Source organism: Trachurus trachurus (assembly GCF_905171665.1).
Source record: "Trachurus trachurus genome assembly, chromosome: 14".
Taxonomy (NCBI): Eukaryota; Metazoa; Chordata; class Actinopteri; order Carangiformes; family Carangidae; genus Trachurus; species Trachurus trachurus.
Genome location: NC_139903.1, coordinates 13,307,144 through 13,329,022, shown reverse-complemented (window position 1 = coordinate 13,329,022; position 21,879 = coordinate 13,307,144). Strand labels below are relative to the sequence as shown.

General features: G+C 42.0%; 1 protein-coding gene across 4 annotated transcripts; it reads left to right on the top strand.

The window, feature by feature from the left end:
* Positions 1-2,217: 2,217 nt before the first annotated feature.
* Positions 2,218-20,980, top strand: tbc1d8b (TBC1 domain family member 8B). 4 transcript variants are annotated; one of them, XM_083987458.1, is made up of 21 exons: positions 2,218-2,452; positions 4,775-4,885; positions 5,022-5,140; positions 5,253-5,478; positions 7,043-7,283; positions 8,422-8,629; positions 8,724-8,891; positions 8,984-9,145; positions 9,342-9,492; positions 9,688-9,902; positions 11,052-11,169; positions 11,275-11,560; positions 11,656-11,785; positions 11,864-11,962; positions 12,053-12,121; positions 12,389-12,629; positions 13,118-13,183; positions 16,541-16,624; positions 16,778-16,825; positions 17,481-17,578; positions 17,669-20,980. In XM_083987458.1, exons 1-21 carry the CDS (start codon positions 2,326-2,328, stop codon positions 18,107-18,109), a joined length of 3,408 nt encoding a protein of 1,135 aa, XP_083843584.1. In that variant the 5' UTR covers positions 2,218-2,325; the 3' UTR covers positions 18,110-20,980. The 4 variants fall into 4 exon arrangements, with proteins under 4 accessions (XP_083843584.1, XP_083843583.1, XP_083843585.1 ...); XM_083987457.1 differs by having other exon boundaries at positions 16,532-16,624; XM_083987459.1 differs by lacking the exon at positions 16,541-16,624.
* Positions 20,981-21,879: the final 899 nt, after the last annotated feature.

The window sequence follows — 21,879 nt, the reverse complement described above, 5'->3', positions numbered from 1 at the left end:
ATTAAATATGATAACAAACACATGTTGAGAGGAAACAGAGTAGGCTAACGTAGAAAGTCATTTGATTTTCAATTGAACAACAATGTTCTAGTTTTACATTTAATTAAATTGTAGTGACTTTTCAAGTTACACATTTAACTGATTAAAAAAAGTAATTTAATTTAATTTGACAAGAGGGAAAGAAAGAAAAAAGGAAAGGCTCCACTAACTGCCACATTGGTTTTGAACCCTTCCCAGAGGACATGGAGTCAAATAATCACATCGGTTGTCCAACTTCCTGACACAGATCCATTAATCATGCTTTTTGAAACTATCCTGCTTTTTACCCAGTAGGCTATGAACAAGTACATAATTCACAGCTAGTGACTGAACGTCATTATAAATACCACTAGATGGAGCTCTTGAAACCAAAAGTGTTTGCCTCTAAAAAAAAAAAAAAAAAAGTCTTATTTTGGGGGGGGGAAGTTAATGATGACATGTGAGCACTTAAACCTTTGTTATTCTGCTACAAGTGGGTTTTTGTTGGCTTTTTTTTTTTCTTCAAAACAAAAAACATTATTACTAAAAAAACATACAGAATTTCAGAAGAAATCACATGACGTTACAGTTAATGTTTTTTAAGAGGGTGGGGGACAATGTGTGATTGGTGATATGAGCAAAGTTAAGAAAACATTTCAAAGTCAAACACTTCTGGTTAAATTGGCTTCATCTGGTGGAGTTTAGGCCACAATCCAGTTCACTCCCTGTCTGTGGCACACACTTCATTGTGTTGTGTGAGGAGATAGTAGGCTAATCAGTCTCTGTGGATGTTGGTCTGCGGATATATTGAGTAACAAAGTTTTGACGCCCTGAAAAAATACAATTAGAAACAATGTGTAAGCTACACATTAACCACAGATTTGGGCTGTTGTCTGTGGCTTTTTTTTCCCTTGTTGGGGCTTGGAACAGTCTCGTGCCAAAGCACACAGTAATATCATCATGAGTAATGTTATATCAGTTTTTCAACTTGGCTGGAGTTTGGCAAGACCATTTCCTGTTTTAGCAATGACAGTACTGCCTTACTCAAGTCAAGCTCAATGAAGAAATTATGCTCTTAAGGAAGAACTACAGGTTTACATTCATTTATTCAACTGACCAACTGGGAGTCAGTTTATGGGCCCTAAAGCCATCAGTGCCCTGCTGCACTAATGCCCTTGTGGCAAAATATTAGTTTTTAACTCCTGCACTGCATTCAAGTCTCTGTTTAAAATTAAGATGAATCTGTGCCATACACACCTATATTAGGGTTGGGGGTTAAAAATCAGTGTTGCAATTTCCTCCCAAGTGCATCAGCTGTCATGGCTCCTGTTTTTTCAGTGAAGCAATGACTATCACCAAAAATCATATAAGTAAAAGAAGGTAGTGGTCCATCTCACTTTATATGTCACTCAAATCATTAATGTGTGACTGAGTACACATTTATTTTAGGGAGTCTGAGAGCTGTTAAGTGACACTTTTAGTATTTATATTGCATTTAAAAGCTTCTGGGCAATGTTCACAAGTCAAACCAGTTTCCATGGATGAAGTCCAGTGTTTGTTTTTTTCAAGAGTCCTTGACAATGTAAACTGATAAATGGGATATAATGTTTCGCAGCTATGGTAAAGAAATCTCTCAGACAATGTGGAGAAATTTACAGTTAAATATAATTGAGATACAGTGAGAAAGATGATTACAAAACCAACACCATACACACAAATCTAAATATGGAGCAAACAATCATAGTCACATGTTTATTGAAACAATTCAATGATATTCTCTTTCAGGCAAAATATAAACATACTCACCAAATATGTAAATAAAAAGAGAAAACACAACAGAAATATCTTTCCGTTGGCTACACTGTTTGCTGAGTGGATACATGTGGACTATGTGGATGTCTTGTCTTGTCCAACCCACAGGATGTAGCCTATAGCAACCAAGTTTTGAATAGAAATCATGAACGTCTATTTCAATATTTAAAAATAACTGCTGAAAAAATAAAAGCATTTTTGCTTGTGAATTAGCACTCACAACATCTATTATTTAACCAATCATTCAATGTTTTACCATTTCATTCATGAAACAGCTAATCCCAGAGAATAAGCCCTTTAGGACCGCCCTCCTCGCCTGAAACTACAACCCCCACAATCCTTTGCACCTCCGGCAGCATTTCTTGTCGACGTGGGAAAAGGGAGGGATTCGGACACACAAACAAACGTCCACGGGTTTGATGTAGGGGGGCTACGTAACCGATAACCGTGACATGACAGCTGGATTTGAGAGACAAGTCCGTAACATTTTTAACGATGTGGCTCAAACCCGAGGAGATTTTGCTGAAAAACGCCTTTAAATTATGGGTCACCGAGAAGGATAACGAGTATTTCGTGCTGCAGCGGAGACGGGGCTACGGAGAAGGTGGCGGCGGGCTGACAGGTAGGAAACTAACGTGAACAACGGGTAATATAATTGTTTTATCGCCCCTTTCTCTTTCTCTCTCTCTGAGGGACAGGTGCTGCTGCGGCTTCACTAAACCTCACTTTAAATTAATAAAGTTATGAACGGGTTAACTCTACGTGTACGTGTTAGCTAACGTGCTGTCCACCGTGTACAGGGCGGGTGCTGCTGCTGCTGCTGCTGCTGCTGCTGCTGCTGTGTTATGTTGCTGCCCACTGGTCCACATGAAGCAGAAAAATAAATAGATATTAAAAAAAAAAGATCCTCATTGCAACAGGTAGAAAGCAAGTGTCCAAATTACAGGAGTCAGCTGAGACTAAAGTGAACAGCTGTGTGCAGAAGTGAGTGCACTGCACATACAGTCCACATACTGACTTATTTGATTTGTGTGATGTTTGTTGACAAGGAGGTCACATGGGAAAACTCAGACAGTCAGTCAGTCCAGTCCAGTCTGTCGGTCTATCTATCTGTCCACGGTTCAACTCCTTCCCCACTGACAACCCAAGAAGCCCATCCAAAACCATCTAGGATCATATTGATTTTTTATACCCAGCCCATATTCACAAGTCATAGACAGTTAGCCAACCCTTTTATTTTGCAACTACTTCACCATCTGCTGTTGTGTTGTTAGGCTATTTTGCTGCAACACAGCTCGTCATCCAGTCACTGGATATTTGCAGCACTTTCTCTCCCTGAGGCCGGAAATAAAACCCTTGAATTTGTAATGTCAGTGTATTTGTCAGGGGGCTGCTCCCTGGGCAATAAGTGTCATTGTGGGAGACACTGAGGCTTAGTTGAGCTGCCACACTCTAAATAAGAAAATGTTATATAGCTCTGCTACAATGAGCCATTTTCATTAAATGAACTGAAAGCGTAATGTCACTGAATTAAAAAAAAAAAAAAAAAAAAAAAAGAGCCACAAAGAGAGTCCTTCCATTTCAGAAGCCAAAACAATCACATTAGCATTAGTCATTCTTACATTAATGTTAAATATCAAGTGGCTGTTGATTGATTTTCTGCTAATCAACTTATTAATTATTCAACTTCTCATTCCAGCCCTATAACAGATCTTCTGTAGAGCAAGAAAACAGCTTTTCCATTTTTTCTGAGTATTAAATGTGATTGTAACAGCAATGTTATTAGCAGACCTATACTGTTATCAAATATATGATATTTTTGTATTATCTATTTTTAAATGAAATAAAGTGACAATAATCTTTCGGCTTGCACTACTCCATGTGGATCATTTTTCATTGTTAACTGTTGAGTGTTTGTTTTTTATTATAAGCCCTGAGGGACAATACATGAATTATGTTCTTCCAGCTATAGGAGAGAGGTGTATGTGTTCAAAATAACTATCTGAGGTGTTAGAAATGTTTTTAAAAGAAGCGTTCGCCCTTACAATATGCATCACCAAGTTCACCCTTAGGTCCTCTAATTCAGCTGTACCCCCAATGAGTTTCTCCTTGAGACAAAACATGTTGTGTTGACCGAAGTGCATGATATTCCCGCCCGGCTGATCTTTGTAAACCACCTGACAGTATGAAGTAGTGCTTTGATGACCACTGATTGCACAGTTTCACAGTCCCTCACCACGTGCCACATTGTGACAGCCATGAGGTAATAGATAATTAATGATAATGAATGGTGTTCCAGCTGAAGACAAAAGGGGCCGATGTCCTGGCTGGTTTAATGATAGTGGTGGTTAAATGCTACCTGATGGTACAAAGCACGCTGCTCTTCTCCACAAGAGCCTCACGCGCCTGAGGATCTTTTCTCTGCTGGATGATGTTGTTCTACACTGATGAGAACATAAATTACGTGAATGATTGTTGTGTGTGATCCTTTTGAAGTCCTGACCATTTTGGCTGCTCGTCGGCAGAGCGAGTGGAGAGAGCTGAGCTGCTCCCTGTTCAGCACGCAGCCCAGTATAATGCTGATGCAGTGGCCCAAGAGAGCGGTTTCACTGCGACCTTGTTAATTATTCATGGAGGGCATGTCAGAGAGAAGTTGTACAGGTAACAGATATTGCTAATTTTAGTTGTGTGGATCCAACATGGGCCTGATGAGGTGTGGGGGTAGGGAGGTAATTCATTTCTACTGTCAGTGCAACTGTGAAGAGACAGGTGTTTATATTCTGTGATGCTCTCAAATCTCCAGTATACACAGCTGTGATCAGGTAACATAGCGATTGATCATTGGTCTATACGAATCCGATATTTGTCTTCCTGTTTTCTAATGACAGCTGAAGGTCATGTGTAGCAGGATTGGTTATAAGTGTCAGTGTGCTGTATGTTTCAGGTCTTCTCGTGGGAACCTTGGATACTGTGTTGGACTCCACATCCAAAGTTGCTCCGTACCGTATCCTTCACCACACACCAGACTCACAAGTATACTGGTCAATAGCATGTGGTACGTCGCTGTATTTTCATCCTTTTATGGCAAGAAGTTAGTGCCCAAATATGATATTCCTTTCAAAATAAAAGCATGCACCACCTTATTAATTAGAATTAATTGTGTGTTTTGTGTACTTTCGATATCGGGTCAGGAGTCAGCAAAGAGGAGATCTGTCAACACTGGGATTGGCTGCAGCAGAACATCATGAGGACGCTCTCTGTATTCGACTCCAGTGAAGACATCACCAGTTTTGTACAGGGCAAGATTAGAGTAAGACCCATAATAATATCCATTATTACAGCAGTTTTGTTGAATATGATGCATTTTTCTGTTGTTCGCCCTCAACCTGCAGTGTATTAACACTTGTATTTTCACATGTTAGGGTCTGATTGCGGAGGAAGGAAAGACGTCCCTGGTGCTGGAGGACGATCCCGAGAAGTTCCGCGAAGCACTTCTGAGGTTTGAGAAGTGGTTTGAGCTGCCGCGGGAGGAAAAGCTGGTCACGTATTACTCATGCAGCTACTGGAGAGGCAAAGTGCCCTGCCAGGGCTGGCTCTACCTCAGCACTAACTTCCTGTGCTTCTATTCATACCTGCTGGGAGCTGAGGGTAAGCCATTTCTGTGCCATATCATTAGTATGCGCTGCCATTTGTCTTGGCATGGTGGGCTTTTAATGGAACAGTTTTTCATTATAACATTTCTTTTTGTATTGACAGCTGTCATGATTGTGAAAAAGCCATTATATAGTGGAGCTTATGGTCTGGGCAGACTAAAAACAATGTGGCTAATGAATAGCTCCATACACTCACAATGACCTTTTTAATTCTGTGGTATTAGCAGTGCGTTGTCATAGCGCCATTAAGATATTTTAATTAATGTGAATTTGAACAGAGTTGAACATTAATCATTACACGTATCTACCAGTTTGTTCTCTGTCCGTGCCTACATCTGTGAGTCTTTTTGTACATGTTACCCCTGGGCCAATTGATCAAGAGACACAATATATCTTACCATAATTATGCTGACGACACGCAGCTGTATATTTCCCTGTCCCCCGATAACCTGAGTCCTATAGATACCCTTACAGAATGTATGAGCGATATCAATAGCTGGATGTCAAATAATTTTTTACAGTTGAATAAGGACAAAACCGAACTCATGGTTTTCGGGACAAAGACACACAGAGAGGAAATATCTTTTAAACTTTCACAATTGTCTCTGGAAACTACTGCACAAGTTAGAAACCTCGGCGTCATCCTTGACACCGACCTTACTTTCCAGAGCCATATTGATAGCGTAGTTAAAGCTGGTTTTTATCATTTGAGAAATATTAAAAAAGTAAGGAGTCTTTTAACCCAAGATGATGCTGAAAAACTCGTCCATGCTTTTATATCAAATCGACTAGACTACTGTAATGCATTGCTCAGCGGGATACCACAAAAGTACATCGCTCGACTGCAGCTGCTTCAAAATGCAGCTGCTCGAGTTTTAACAAGGAAAAGGAAGTATGATCACATGACACCCGTTCTTAGGTCCTTACACTGGCTCCCTGTAAGTTTTAGAATTGATTTTAAAATTTTAACCTTGGTTTTTAAGGCCCTGCATGATCTGGCACCTGAGTATTTGTCAGACATGCTTCTATATTATGAGCCAGGTAGACCCCTTAGGTCATCAGCAGCAGGCCTTCTGACCGTTCCCAGGGTCAGCACGAAAATTGGTGAGGCTGCCTTTAGTTATCATGCTCCAAGATTATGGAACAGCCTCCCCTTGCACATCAGATGCGCCCCAACATTAATATCTTTTAAGAAAACCCTGAAAACATTCCTTTTTAGCTGTGCCTTTCAGTAGTCTAGTATTATGCTTTTATTGCTTTTAACTGTGTTTTTTATTCTATTTTATACTATTTTTACTTTTTACTTTTTATTTACTTAATTATTTATTGATTTTTATTGTTGTTTACTGTTTTTACTGTACTATTTTTATTTTTATTTTATTTTTTAATTAATTTTTAATTTTTGGTGGCCTATTATTATTAGTACTGTTATTGTTTTTGCTTGCTCTGTAAAGCACATTGCGCTTCCACAAGGAATGAAATGTGCTATATAAATAAAGTTTGCTTGCTTGCTTGCTTTATCATTGACTTGATTTCCATTTATTGTTATGACTCCTCAGTGAAACTGGTCATCTCCTGGGACGAGATCTGGAGGCTGGAGAAAACCTCTAACGTTATTCTGACTGAGAGTATCCATGTCTTGGCTCACGGGGAGGATCACTACTTCTCCATGCTGCTGCACCTTAATGAAACCTTCGTTATCATGGAACAACTGGCCGACTACTCTGTCAAGCGCCTTTTTGACAAAGAGGCCTTCCAGAAGGAGCCGGCGCTCTCTGACCCCCTGCAAATCACCAAGAGGTACAGCCCGTCTGCTACGTTGAGCAGCTTCACATGATCCTGTTAGGCTGCCAACTGGAAGAACCAGAGGCGAAACATGAAGTCTGACCTGAGTCAAACAGCATTTATCTTTGCTTTAACCTGCCTGCAGTGTTGTGTAGGTTATGTAGTTGATTCTACATATTCCAGCTTTTTAAGCGCTGGAAATATGCCTTTCATGTGGCTCCTGAGCAGTGTTGAGCAGGTTACTTTTATATTTATATATTAAGTAATTAGTTATAGTTACTAGTTACCTTCCCCTAAAAGTAACTGTCAGAAACTGACTTACTACATTATAAAAGTAACTAATTACCAGGAAAGGTAACTATTGCGTTACTTAAAAAAAAAAAAAAGCTCAAATATGTCAAATTACTTGGACTCGCCCCCCTAACCTCCCATTTATCTGGAACTAATCAACTCACGCAGTAATCGTCTGCACACTGGTTAGTTCCTGATAAACGGCTTTTTTCCGACTAGTTGATGGACTGAAAAAAGAAGTGTATATAACGTACACTTTAACAGGTGTATTATTTTGTGACGGGACTTCTTGTGTCAAGTAACAGTGAGTAACGGCACATTTTATACAGTAACGGTAATGGTGTTATAACGGGGGAAACAGTAACTTTTTTGATTCGTCGTTACTGAGAAAAGTAGCGCCATTAGTAACGCCATTATTCCCATCACTGCTCTTGAGGCTGCTATAAGGATTCTCTTAGAAAACTTAAAGCAGAAGTAAGCGGAATGTTTGTGTTAATATAAGTCTTAAATAGTTATATCTTCCGACAGCAATCACTTACATAGAGTGTTTGGTCTGAAACACGGGTCTGTCAGTCACTCTGCTCTGCTGTAAGCCGAGGAGAAAACGTCTTGTATACTTCCTTGTATCCTACAACCTTTATCCAATGAGGAGAGAGAACGGCATGAAGGGCTGTGTGTGCAGCCAAGGGATGCGCGTGAATGTGGTGACGTAGGGACGAGGACCAATAGATCCATGACGAGGGCGGGGGCTGCTAACTCCATCGGCTGACAAGAAGTTAGCCAAAACGACCGGATCGCTTACTTCTGCTTTAAATGTGATGTTCTTCTCATGAAATTATCGTCTTCTTTACTCTACCCTCAGAGGCCTGGAAGCTCACGCGAAGAGCGCACAGTTTCGGATGTTTTTCCGGCTCCCCAAAGAGGAAAACCTGTTGGAGGTGCACGAGAGCTTCCTGTGGGTTCCCTTCAGTCACTTTAACACACTGGGCAAGATCTGTCTGTCCGAGACCTACCTGTGTTTTGCCAGTCAGGACGGCAGCCAATGCCATGTCATCATTCCAATGCGAGAGGTGAAGTTACACTACGAAACACTTGATCGATAAAAACACTTCAGATTACGCACGGCCTCAGCACAAAACTCTGCCAACGCTTGCTTTCTTCCAGGTCGTTAACGTCGAGAAGCCAGACTCCGGCAGCAGGGCTTTAACGGTGTGTGTGCGTGGCAAGAGGGCGCTGCGTTTCTCCGAGGTGCGGGACTACCAGCGGCTGGCCAACACCATCCGCAGCAGGTGCGGCATTAGCGCCAGCCCTCAGCACTCGGCTTCATCAGAGGTAACACGTTTTAACTGCAGGTTTACTGGAGCCATCTTGCTCTTTGAAGTGGCTTCTGGCAGTGAAAAAGGGGATTTGTCTTTATCTCCAAGGCCATACGAGGTGAATGCCAGTCGCTCATCAACCACTTTGAGGACAATCCAGATGATGTAACTCTGATGGTGGGGCAGAAAGACAGCAGCAAGGCCGTCAGCACCGAGGCGCTCATGACTGTTTTCCACCCCCAGGATGTTGAAAACCTTGACCCCAAAATGGTAAATACCACACTTCTGTTCGAATCAAGTCTGTGGAAAAACACACACATTCACCTACTGTAATTGTAATGCTCCAGTATTCATCCGTGCTCTGCAGGACGGAGGTGTGCAGGTGGGTGTCCGGTCAAATTCAGGGGTGGACATAAATAAAGATGCGGCCTCTACAGTAACGGTGCTGTAAATGTGTGTTTGACAGCTTAAAGAGAAGATGAAGGAGCAGTCCTGGAACATCCATTTCTCTGAATATGGACGTGGCACGAGTATGTTTTTCACCAGGAAGACGCGAGACTTGATAGTTCGCGGTGTCCCCGAGGCCTTGAGGGGAGAGCTGTGGATGCTTTTTTCAGGTATTTCCACATCAAATATTAAGTTTGCCACAGTCAATGATACACAGTGTCAGTGATTTGATTACGAGGCAAGGCATGATCGAAAAGAGTTATGTACTCAAGTGCACACTCAACATAAATAATCCAGTAAAAAATGGTGGTGTGGGATCGGTGCAGCAGCTGTATTTGGACGGACTGTGGTTTTTGTCCCTGTAGGAGCGGTGAACGACATGGCCACTCACCCCGGCTATTACACTGAGCTGGTTGAACAGTCTCTGGGCACAAGCACTTTGGCTACGGACGAGATTGAAAGAGACTTGCACCGCTCTCTGCCAGAACACCCTGCATTTCAGAGTGACACAGGAATCTCGGCTCTGCGCAGAGTCCTCACTGCCTACGCCTACAGGAACCCAAAAATCGGATACTGCCAGGTATTTTGATTTCTTCAGGCTTGTTGTCAACAGGCAGGAAAGTCCAGATTGACAGTTCCTCAAGGTTCAGCCAAGTACTGTTGCTCTCCAAGAGATTTGTTACCACTGAAGAATAAAATAGTATGAAAAATATGCAGAAAATCACCAGGAAACCATGACCTCATAATTATACTTGATTTTATTTTCTTCCTTTTGTGTTGGTAATTTATGTGATACTCTCTGTTTTTGCTATTTTTAAGAATAACAGTTGAGGTGATGGTTGGGGTGACTGTGACTGAGTCAGTTTGTGACTTTTTTTTTTTTTTTTTTTAACAAAAGACTGAGCGCTTAAAAAGAAAAATGGCTTTAGGGTTCAAAAAACATTTAAAATATTTCCAAAAAGGCACTGAAAATGTTGATGGTAGACACATGCCTGTATATTGGCATCGTCTTCACAGTTAAAGGGATAGTTCAACATCCTGGCAAATTGACCCATTGCCATAATCCCTATAGTTTCAGCAGTAGGTTCGTTACCTTTATTTGTCGATGCAAGCTATTTTTAGAACGGCCGAGCAGAGCCACAAGCTGCTCAGAGCTACGCTACGGAGGCTCATGGGATTTCTTGGTTTCCCTCATCAAACACATCAAATACACAATCCAACAACTCCAAAACGCTCTGGTGGACAAGTTGTGACCTGCACATTCACCACGCTATGAGATAATAACGGAACGTTACGAGACAGAGTTGTTTTAGAGGCAAATTCATGCTAAACCGCTGATGCGCGTTGCCTTCAGGGGCAGTTTTTCAGCAAGCAGTCTCTGCATTTGCCTCGAAAACAACTCCATCTCATAATGTTCTGTTATTATCTCACAGCGTGGTGAATGTGCAGGTCACAACTTGTCCTCCAGAGCGTTTTGAAGTTGTTGGATTGTGTATTTGATGAGTTTGATGAGGGAAACCAAGAAATCCCATGAGCCTCTGTAGCGTAGCTCTGAGCAGCTCGCGGCTCTGCTCCGCCGTTCTAAAAATAGTTTGCACCGACAATTAAAGGTCACGAACTTACTCCTAAAACTATAGGGATTATGGCAATGGGCCAATTTGCCAAAATGTTGAACTATCCCTTTAATTTTATACTTGGAAGTGATATGGTCTCTCTCCTCTCTCTCCAGGCCATGAACATCCTCACCTCCGTTCTCCTGCTCTACGCTAAAGAAGAGGAGGCTTTCTGGCTCCTAGTGGCCGTCTGTGAGAGGATGCTGCCAGATTACTTCAACCGTCGAATCATTGGTGAGAAGGGGAAGCAGAGGATCTACACTCTGACACCGTTTCTGCCGCACATAAACATTTGAAGGACTTCACTTCTTCTCTCAAATGCTGCTCGTCTCTCTCCAGGTGCTTTGGTCGACCAGGCGGTGTTCGAGGATCTGATTCGAGAAAACCTCCCGCAGTTGGTGGAGCACATGACGGACCTGAGTTTCTTCTCGTCCGTGTCCTTGTCCTGGTTCCTCACTCTCTTCATCAGCGTCCTGCCCATAGAGAGCGCCGTGAACGTGGTGGACTGTTTTTTCTACGACGGCATAAAAGCAATCCTGCAGCTCGGCCTGGCTGTGCTGGACTACAACATGGAGGCTCTGATCAGCTGCCATGACGACGCAGAGGCCGTAACCATCCTCAACAAGTCCGTGTGAACACAAACAGAGCAGGATTGTTGTATTTTAAACAGTATCACTTTGTAAATTCATGCCCCTTTATTTTATTTTATTTTTTTTTTAGATTCTTTGACAGCGTGACAAACAAAGACAGTCCACTGCCTCCAACGGTGCAGCAAGCTTCAGTGGGCAATAATGATAAAGCATCGCACATGAATGTAGACATCAGTGAACTGATCCGAGAGGCCTACGAGGTATTGTGAGATACTTTTAATGTCAGTCTCAGTCAGTGATTTCACTGTGGTGGTTTATTTGACTCTGTTTGTTTCCAGAAATATGGAAACATCCGCTCAGAGGAAGTGGAGAGCTCACGGAAGAGAAACAAACTCTACGTGATCCAGACGCTGGAGGATACAACCAAACAAAATGTTGTAAGTGACCGACCGTTGATTTTAGAGTATAATTAGTGTAATTTCACTTTTACTGTCACTTTAAGGATTCATGTAAAATCTTGTTTTCAGATTCGGGTGGTTTCCCAAGATGTCAGATTAAATGCCTCCCATCTGGATGAGCTTTATTATTTGTTCAAAGTGAGTAAAAACATAAAATAGTATGTCAGCCCTTTGTTTTGAACAAATCCTGCCATTGTGTTTTGCTGTAGATGACCCTGTCTGATGTTCTTGTTCTGTGTGTATATCTATATGTTTGTGTTTGTGTTTTGTTTTGTTTTGTTTTTCACTGAAAGAAAATCAATGAAAAGGAAGTTAAAAAAAAAAAAGAAAACATAAAATAGTGTCTTGCTGAAACGGCAGTGCCGGTAATGAAAAAATCAAATCATATTTGTGTTCTTTGTTCAGAGGCAACATTTCCTCAGCTGCTACTGGACAATGCAGAGTCCAATTCTTCTCCATCACGACCCCAGTCTGGCCTATTTGGAGCAGTACCAGTTGGGTTTCCAGCAGTTCAGCCTGCTCTTCGCCCTCCTGGAGCCGTGGGGTTTCTGCGGCACCAAGAGCACCCTCTCCCTCTGGGTCTTCCGCCTGATAGACGAGAACCAGGACGGCCTCATCAACTTTAAGGAGTTCTGCAGCGCCCTCGGTGAGTTCAGTCGTTTCCTGCTCCTAATGCTGCATTCACTTTATTCCGGCAGACGGCAGACGAACTATAGCCACGGGATGGAACATGAAATACAAACAAGCGGTCCGACAGAACGGCGCGACGGCAAAACGATACGATATGAAATTCTTTTGTATTATTTAATGTTATTATCATAGTTATGCATACAGTATATGGCAATAAAATCCCAATTTTTCTTGATATTGCATTGCAAACTGAAAGTTATGGTAAAATCTCTTCAAAACCTCACATCTCGTTGTGAATTCTGTGGCGGTGGACGGTAAAAAGTTAAAATATTTTAACCTAGGAAGGCATTGCCGTTTACCATTGTCGTCTTTACCATCCTTCCATCCACTAAAATGACATCCGGTTTGTCGTCTGCCGTTTTGCATGTGAATGCAATATAAAGCAGCTGTTAACCTCAGTATCTCCGCTGATGTAACTTCACGTTTCTTCTCCATCTTCTGCAGATACTTTGTACTGTGGATCCTTCACAAACAAGCTGAAATTCCTCTTCAAGCTGCACCTGCCGCCAGGTGAGTGATGATGAACAGTGGATGAACCCATCAGCAGCAGGAAATCTAAATTTACTGCTTAAAAATATTTTCAGCAATCATAAACAGTAACGTTGACCCCTAACCCACTGCCTCAGTGGCATCTGTCTCTTGTAAACAACAACGTTGAAGTGTTTATCTTCAGCTTCACCCTCTGACCCATTTTCTTCACGGCATATCAACAGTGGCGGTAAACCCTTGCAGGGTCAAAGTTCAAGAGCACAAATGTTTTCATACAGGATTCTTTACAGTCCCTAGATTCGAGCTAACACCGTCACATGAGAGCAATAACACAGACGCACAGAAGCAGCCTACAGTAAAGCACAAGGTCAGACACAGTGACATCAGTCGCTGCATTTCTACGGTGCATGGAGATGTATGAGTTGTCATTTTAGAAATCCCGCCCATAACTCAGCATTTGTTGAGCCAACACTTTGCCGGGGGGGGAGAAACTGTCCTTGAATATGCATCTCTTGTCTGCGTGATGTGACCGTGCGTGCTTCAGGGCAGTGGTAAGAATAGTCCACGCTGGGCGAGAGATCTTTGCCATGGCAACGATGGCTGTAAGGAGCTGCGAGGGCATTTTGCAGCGGGCTATATTCTCTCACTGAGGATCAGTGATGTGAGAGAGCTGCTCAAATTACAACTGACAGCGTAGCAGCAGCTGAGTGGTACTGAGTCACCGTTTGCGATGCACCGAGCCAGTGAACACCAAGCAGAAAAGCTTGTTTTATGTCTCATGGAGAGTGCACATCGCTTCAGCACCAAGGACAGGTCCCATGTGGGTGTCACAGTCCAAACAAGATGGTAGACGCCGACCTCCAGCGCCTCCGCTCTAAAACTGGATTTTTGCCGCCTTGAACCCACGATTTTACCAAATTTACTGTTTAGAGGTCAAAATCCTGCCAGCGGGAAACAAACATGTAAGTGTGAACACTGCTGGTGAGCGAAGTTGGCTCATGATTCAAAGTAAAGTGCCATCTTTTCTGACTTTTTCCATGTTAAGTTTTTATGTTTTTTTTGCCGGAAAACATGTGCAGAGTTATGTGGCTGTTGATGATTTAAACAGGAGCCCTCACACACATTGCTGATTTCACAGTCGGATGGCCCTGAGCACTCATAGACTCAGTGTGAGCCCACATCAAAGTCTATGATTGTGTAAGCGGAGGCGCTGGACCCGGGCCAAACGCTGCGCCGATGATAGAAATGAAATCATGGGCTTTTTAGAGCAGAGGGCCTCACCCCCAAACACACAGGCCAGCAGCTGGATTCACTCCGCAGCTTCAGTGGGAGAGAACGGAGGTCCGAAGTGACATCACATCTGTCCTGATGTGGTTATAGGGAGTAGGGACCACAACATATCCTGTTGTACCTTCAACTTTAAAGGGATACTTCACCCAAAATCAATAATTCACCAATTTTCTACTCAGCGTCATGCCAAGGAAGGGTTTGGAGAACTTTCGGAGTTATCAAAATGCTTTTGGAGTTCCAGGGGGGGGGTCCGGCTGGCAACGGATTTTCATATAATGGCGGCGGATAGGGTTCACTTTTGAATCGTCCAAAACACACACTATGAAACATCCAAATACCTCCATACTGCTCGTCCATACTGACCCAAGTGTTGTTGTAGTAGTAGCTCCCAGTGGCTGCGCGAGATTTGCTGCGAGATGTTCTACCGTGTTTACATCATACATCCAATGGTTTACAACGATGAACGAACTTCTTGCAGCAAATCTCGTACATGCGCACAAACATCAACAGAGCCACTGGGAGCTACTGCTACAACAAGGCTAATTAATTTTTTCCGAACAACTTTTTCATGTCGCGGCTTCAGGACACTTGGGTCAGTACGGACGAACAGTATGGAGGTATTTGGATGTTTAATAGTGTGTGTTTTGGACGATTCAGCTGTATCCGCCACCGTTATATGAAAATCCGTTGCCAGCCTGACGCCCCCCTGGAACTCCAAAAGCATTTTTGATAGCTCCGAAGGTTCTCCAAACCCTTCCTTGGCATGACGGTGAGTAGAAAATTGGTGAATTATTGATTTTGGGTGAAGTATCTGAAAGGCTGCAGCGTGTGCATCCCCCACACGCACCCGCAAAATGTTGGATAAACATGCCAGGAGGTTTTTCAAAAGTGTGTGGATGGAAAAGCTGGGTGTCATGTGGGAATGCAGTAGAATTAAAAACTGTTAATATTTTCAGGCAGTTTCTCCATGAAGACGTTGATAGTGTTGGACACAGCTGTACAGATGTGTCATGAATAGTTGTGTGGGCACTAGAAGAGGAGGTTAAATCTTTTGGCTTCTTTCCCGGCTTTGCACATCTGGCCAATCGTGGTGTGAAGTGGGTGCAAATGTCAGATTGGTGGTTTTGGAAAGTTGCAGGAAAAGAGGTGTGGGGGAGGGAGTTTCTGGAGCGACATGACCGTTCAACCAGAAGTTTGGAATAAGTAATTCTGGTGCGTTAAACATGATTATCTCGTGCATGAGATAAATGACTTGCGCTGTGTAGAAAGGGGTAAATTTGGTGTACTGATGCAAGCAAATGTTAAATATGGAGATTTCATAGTATTCAGGAAAGTTCATGTTCATCTGCACTTTGGATTTTGAATATGAGTTTCAATTTTGGATAGAAATGTATGGCAATAGAGGAAAAGTCAACCACAGTCAGGACAAGTTTATCATGTTGGGTCCCAGAGTATCACCGAGAGATATGACAACCAATGAATAACCAACACGGCTGCTAATGCAACACGGAGCTATCAGGCAAATATAATGACACTGCTGGCTTGTGAGGGTAATTGTTTAATCCAGGCATGAAAACTAACATGCATGCTTGCATTGCACACACACACACACACACACACACACACACACACAGTCAGTGGGAATGGGGGGTGGTTGTAGTACAGATGTGTTATACAGTGAAAAATTTAAGTGATAAAAGAAAAACCGATACTGAATTGTTTCCACATCAAATGTATATATTGATATGTCTTCATACACATACAGTAATAGTGTACTTAGCAATGAGTCACCAGTGAAATGGCTCTAATCCATTTAAATGAGTAGAAACACACTTACATGCACTGCATCGTCCACTAACTGCTGTATAACTCTAAAAGCTTCACATTATAATCTTCACTCTGGTAGATGAGATTGCTTTAGACTGTATCTAATAAACAGATAACACGCTATATATGCACATCTATGTTTTCTTTAATCAAATTCTCTAACTAATTGAATCTACAGTGCTCATGTGGATCCTCTGTCACTCCTGTCTCTTTGTCTTTCGTCTCAGTTCGCTCACAAACAGTATCTTCCAGCTTTTACAGGTAGTCCTTTGCACTTAAAGGAACAAAGAATCCAGCACTTTGTTCCGGTGACTGAAGACTCTTCTCACTTGAGTAGACTCACTGGTTAGACTCTTTACTCTTTCTTTCCCCTTAAAACTCAATTTTCACTTTTTCTCGCTTTTCTGCCTAAATTCTGTGATAATTCTGCTTTTGACTGCATCGATTCTTCTGGAGGGTTTTTCAATAAACAGTTTGTTTGCATGCCATAATTTACAGCATTCGATCTTCCAGAAGATGGTGTGATCAGGAAAAGCCCAGAAAGAGGTAATATTACACCTAGATCAGGGGTTCCCAAAGTGGGGGTCATGAGGCACAGAGAGTGGGGTCACAAGATGAGTTGTAGAAATTAAATAAGTTTGAAAATTATTATAAATACCGCATTTTAGCTGTAATTGTAAAAAAAGATAGAAGTAGTAGTTAAAATTTAAAATAAAACCATGCAAATAAATGTATCTTTATGTATCTTTAGATGTTTACAGACCGCATCTAAACATAGTTGATCTCCAAGTGGCCGTCTCCAAAATTAAACCATCTCATTAGCAGAGATAAACACTGAAACATACAATAGTAATTCCCAAAATGTAAATTTGCACAGCAACAGTGTTCACATGTTTACTCAGTACTACGGTTTATGGATATTATGTTGACTGAGATATTCTTCTAAAGTAAATAGCTATATGAAATCATATCCTTGTGTAGTCGTTACGCCCATGTTTGGATACATCAATTGGTGCGTGTGCTCTGTGCGCACGTCACTTCCAGGGATAGTGGGGGTTGCCAGTCTATGGCAACGCTATTTTGGGTGTCGCCGGCTGTAAAGTTTGGGAACCCCCTGACCTACAGTAGATGTATGAGAAACAACAGCAATATTGTACTGGCTTAACTTGGTGTAATAATGTAGGGTGTGTGAAATTGACAGGCAGAGGAAAGGTGGACCTGCAGGCCTACCTGAAACAATGGCAAAATGAAATACTTAAGAAGGAGGAGACGATCAAAGACCTTCCCCGTATTAATCAGGTAATCAATAAAAAAGAAAAGATTAGATTCACATTTTCTCTATTATATCATCTGATGTTGTACAACATATCATTTTTTTCTTCACCTCAGACTCAGTTCATCCAGTTCTCCAAGACCCTGTACAACATCTTTCATGGCGATCCAGAGGAGGAGACTCTGTATCGAGCCGTGGCCCATGTGACCAGCCTGCTGCTGAGGATGGAGGAGGTGGGACGGAGGCTGCAGGAGCCGAGCAGCCCGCCGGAGGCTTCGAAGCCCACCAGCGCCTCTGCTTCTGCGGAGGAGTCTTCGACCGAGGAAGCCGCCAGCACCCCAGAGAGCTCCGACGCCTCCAGCACCCACAACAGCCAGGACGCGGGCGCGGCCGAGCACACACCCACAGAGGTGGAGTGGTCGTTCTCGTTCGAGCAGGTCCTGGCCTCTCTGCTGAACGAACCGGCCATAGTCAACTTCTTCGAAAGACCTCTCGACGTTCACGCCAAACTGGGGCAGGCCAAGGCTGCCCAGCTGAAGCTGAAGGCGAATAAGTGAAATGAAGGAGACAACGTGAGAACTGATACTTCACTTCTGACACGGACCCAGAGGTCATCATGAATTTTCATTTCTCTCGGACAGCGTAGTGAGTTTCGGTGAGGCAGGAAGTGAGATCGCTGGTGTAGTGGTGTCAGAAATGAAGAGGAGACATCAGACTTGAAAAATTGCAATGCAGTGTGTGTGAGTGCGCGGGCGCGCGTGTGTGTGTGTTAAGACGTTTGAAACACTGCTGTAAGAGTCCACTGAACGACACCTTCAGTGCTGCTGTTCCTCCAATATGATTATGCATTTTCAGCCTCACTGATGAAATCCATTCTCTCATGTAGCCTTAGATTCATCAGATTTTAACTGTGGTTTCCCCCCTCCCTTAACCATGGAGCACAGAAACTATAGTTTTATATTGTATAAGGGACGTTCTGTATTCAGAAACATGACAGACAAGTTTGTCCTTCCCGTCGTCCCTGATGTCATGCTGAAGTTAACCTCCATAACCAACGACTTAGACAAGGTGACTGAGAGTCCCTCGGGACGCCTGCCTCCATACGTTTTATCTTTCAGGCGACTAGTCACTGCTGTAAAGTGAAAACTTCTGCGAATGCCGAAGCGTCCCGTAACTTCAATGTCTCTCGGTGAGTGTGTCCTGTGAAACGTCAGCTTACTGTGAGAAACACCAGCTTTTCCCAGTGGACGCAGGAGCAGAATAATCGGTAGCACAGCACAGCGAGGACAGGCTGTGGCGTTGTGTTTGATCGAGAGCATAGAAGATTCAATTATGGTCTGATGCATTTGCAATAACATGCAAGAATGCCGTGCCACCACAGCACACTCATCTCGTCTAGTCCCTACAACAGCAGCGCGCACACTAACTATATTATAGCACGACTTCAACTCTGTCATACTTGAAATTAGTTTGAGGTCACCGTGCTGCTGCAGAGACCACTTGTGTACTCCTCCTGAAGTTGTGTCTAGGTAATGTGCTGTGTGTGATCTTCACAGTGCTGAGTTATAGATGTGCCGCTCATGTCCGTCTTACTGTAAACGTAGGATGTTATGCTTTAGTACAGGTGCAGCATTTTATATGTAAATGTCAGCTCAATAGTCGTTTGATTATTGTATTTATGAGCATTGTATTGAAAATGTAACATATGAGCTAGTGGACTGTTGTGGACTCAACTTAAACCTTTTGAAGGACGTTTTGTTTCATCAAATCTCAGGGTGCAATTTGTGTAAAATAAAAGGGAGAAAAGGGATATTTTTTCGACCTGGGACATTTAGAGAATATAACTTGAGTTATACCATAGCCTACATCTTGTCTGTAACATAAATATGGAGCATGTGTAGCATAGTTACAGGATCTGCAACATTATGCTAGCCTTCAAAAAGAGCAACGAGTACTGCCCGCTACACGAAGCCAGATTTGACTTTGCAGTATTCCAGCTGTCGTTTTCTGCTTCCTTTCCTTTGTTTTTGCTTCTATCTCACTGAATAATTTGCACAGTTTGTTTGAGATTCACGATCGGTAGATAAACGCCTGTGTCTCGGCCAGATCTCGGAGTTGTTGGATCCGCAAAGGTCATGATGACTGCTTCATCTGCAGCGTGTTATCTCCAGGGGCCAAATCCACAGATTTATAGAGCTTTATCTCTGCTTGCGTAGGGAGAAAATGTGTTTTACAAGCTTCTTGAGTGCAAGTGCAATTCTTTGTTTGCTATATTGTTATCATTTTTGCCATTTGCTAGGGACATTTTGTTGCTATTTTCTTAATGAAATACTTATTTTTTCACTTAAGGACCAATCTGAAATGTATTTCATCGTGCAATTGTAGGGTTAATTGACATAGAGTAGATTGTTGAAGTGCGTTGTACGTACTCCTCTCAGTTCTTATAGGAACTGAAAATGAAAAAAAAATCACTTGTTGTTTACATAATTAATGTAAAAAAAGATATATAGATAGATATATATAGATATATAATTATTCCCCCCTTTTAATATGTTGTTAAACCCAAAGCTCTATTGGTGAATTTGTTTCAGTACTTAAAGCCATAATGAAACAGAACTGAGGCAGCAAAGTGTCAGGAGAGCTGAGCGTGGGGCTTCAGGAGCGGAGGAGCTCATCACACTGTAGCTTCTTTTTCCTCCGTTATTTTCCACAACCATCTCTGACCATGGTCTGAATATTTCAATATGACTGTTTCCAGCTGCATCTGCGCCATCATTCAGACTTATTATTTTCCCTCACAGCCACTTATCAAAGATTGTGTTGTAATATTTCTGCCACATTTATTGCATGTTTAGTCTCTTTCTGATGTGTTTATAATATTTTAAGACAAGATTAGAGATCGTATAAAAAAAAAAAAGACAAGTTTGCTTTCAATGATTTGTTTGTTTGTCTTCATGGGAAAATACAAAACAGTGGTAAAGATAAAACTTTTTAATGCTCATTATTTCCTTATTGTATTAATTCAGGCAGAGATTGTCAAAAATGGCACGTAATTTTTTTTTTCACCCCGAAATATATTGTGGTTTACTCTTGTTGTGGAAATATATAATAGGAGGTGACTTTAAAGGAAAATGAGAAGGAAGTTGAAGAGTTGAAAATCTTGCTGTCAGATCTGCCATCTAACATCAGAGTGTATGCAATGGGCTTGGATAACGCTCCAGCTGCTGCATTAGTAAATGGTTAACCAAGTCCTTATATCGTTACACGTGCAGATGTAGTCTACAGCTTTTTATAGACCGTAGGTTTGGAATTAAAAGCTTGTTTTGCAAAGTACGTGATGCACAGATGTTTCTGTTTATCTTGCTTGATTATGACTTCTTTTTTTTTTTTAATTTCCATAAAAATGTACCAAAATAAAGAGTGATGATTCTATGAATAGAAAAGTCTGGGTTCATGCTGAGTATCTCAACACACAACAACATGAATGAATATTGTGTATATTTGTCTATATGCATCTTCTCACTTTTAGGATTCAGTGTAGTTTTCCACAGTATCTGAAATAGATTGCTTTACTTTTTAAAGTTTTATATTCACATTTCTCTATTCTGAAGCTCACACAGCTAGAAATTGATGAACCTACAAAACCCACAAAGCAGCTGGTGGCTACAAATCAACCAATCAAAACACAGCTAGATCCCTTGACACCTTGCTAATGTAAGGCCAATATCCATTCTCATTTAGCTCTGTTTTGGTCTCCACCATCTGCTGAGAGAAATCCAGCTTCAGCCACTAAATCCTCTGACAGCAGCTGCCTGCGGTGGCTGAAAATGACAGTGCAGAATAAAACACAACACAAACACTAAGCAGTGACTCTTTCACATTATTAACTGATGCATTATCATATAATTACTGTTTACAGTTGCTTTAATAATGAAAAGGTTCATGAGGAAGCTATTTTTGGCTGTGTATGTCACACAACTTCACCTGCAGGTCTGGAAATGTGTTGCTCCTTCACAACAGCTGAGTCTCACACCCACAGACAATAATAAATATCTACAGTCCACTAAAACTAGCTACAGTAATGTGACTTGCTCTCACCACATCTACATGGGAGAACTTTCCAAAAAACAAACATTTTATTATTTGTAATTTTGAATTAACAACTACGGGCCAAGTTTTCATGACTTTGACCCAGAAAGCAGGTTCTGGTGACAGGGCAATAACAAAAATAGAAACAGAAATGTGGGATCAAACCTGGAGCCCACTGTAAATCATCATTAACAGAAATATGTCCCCTCATTGACTCGTCCTAAAGCGTGGCCTCTGT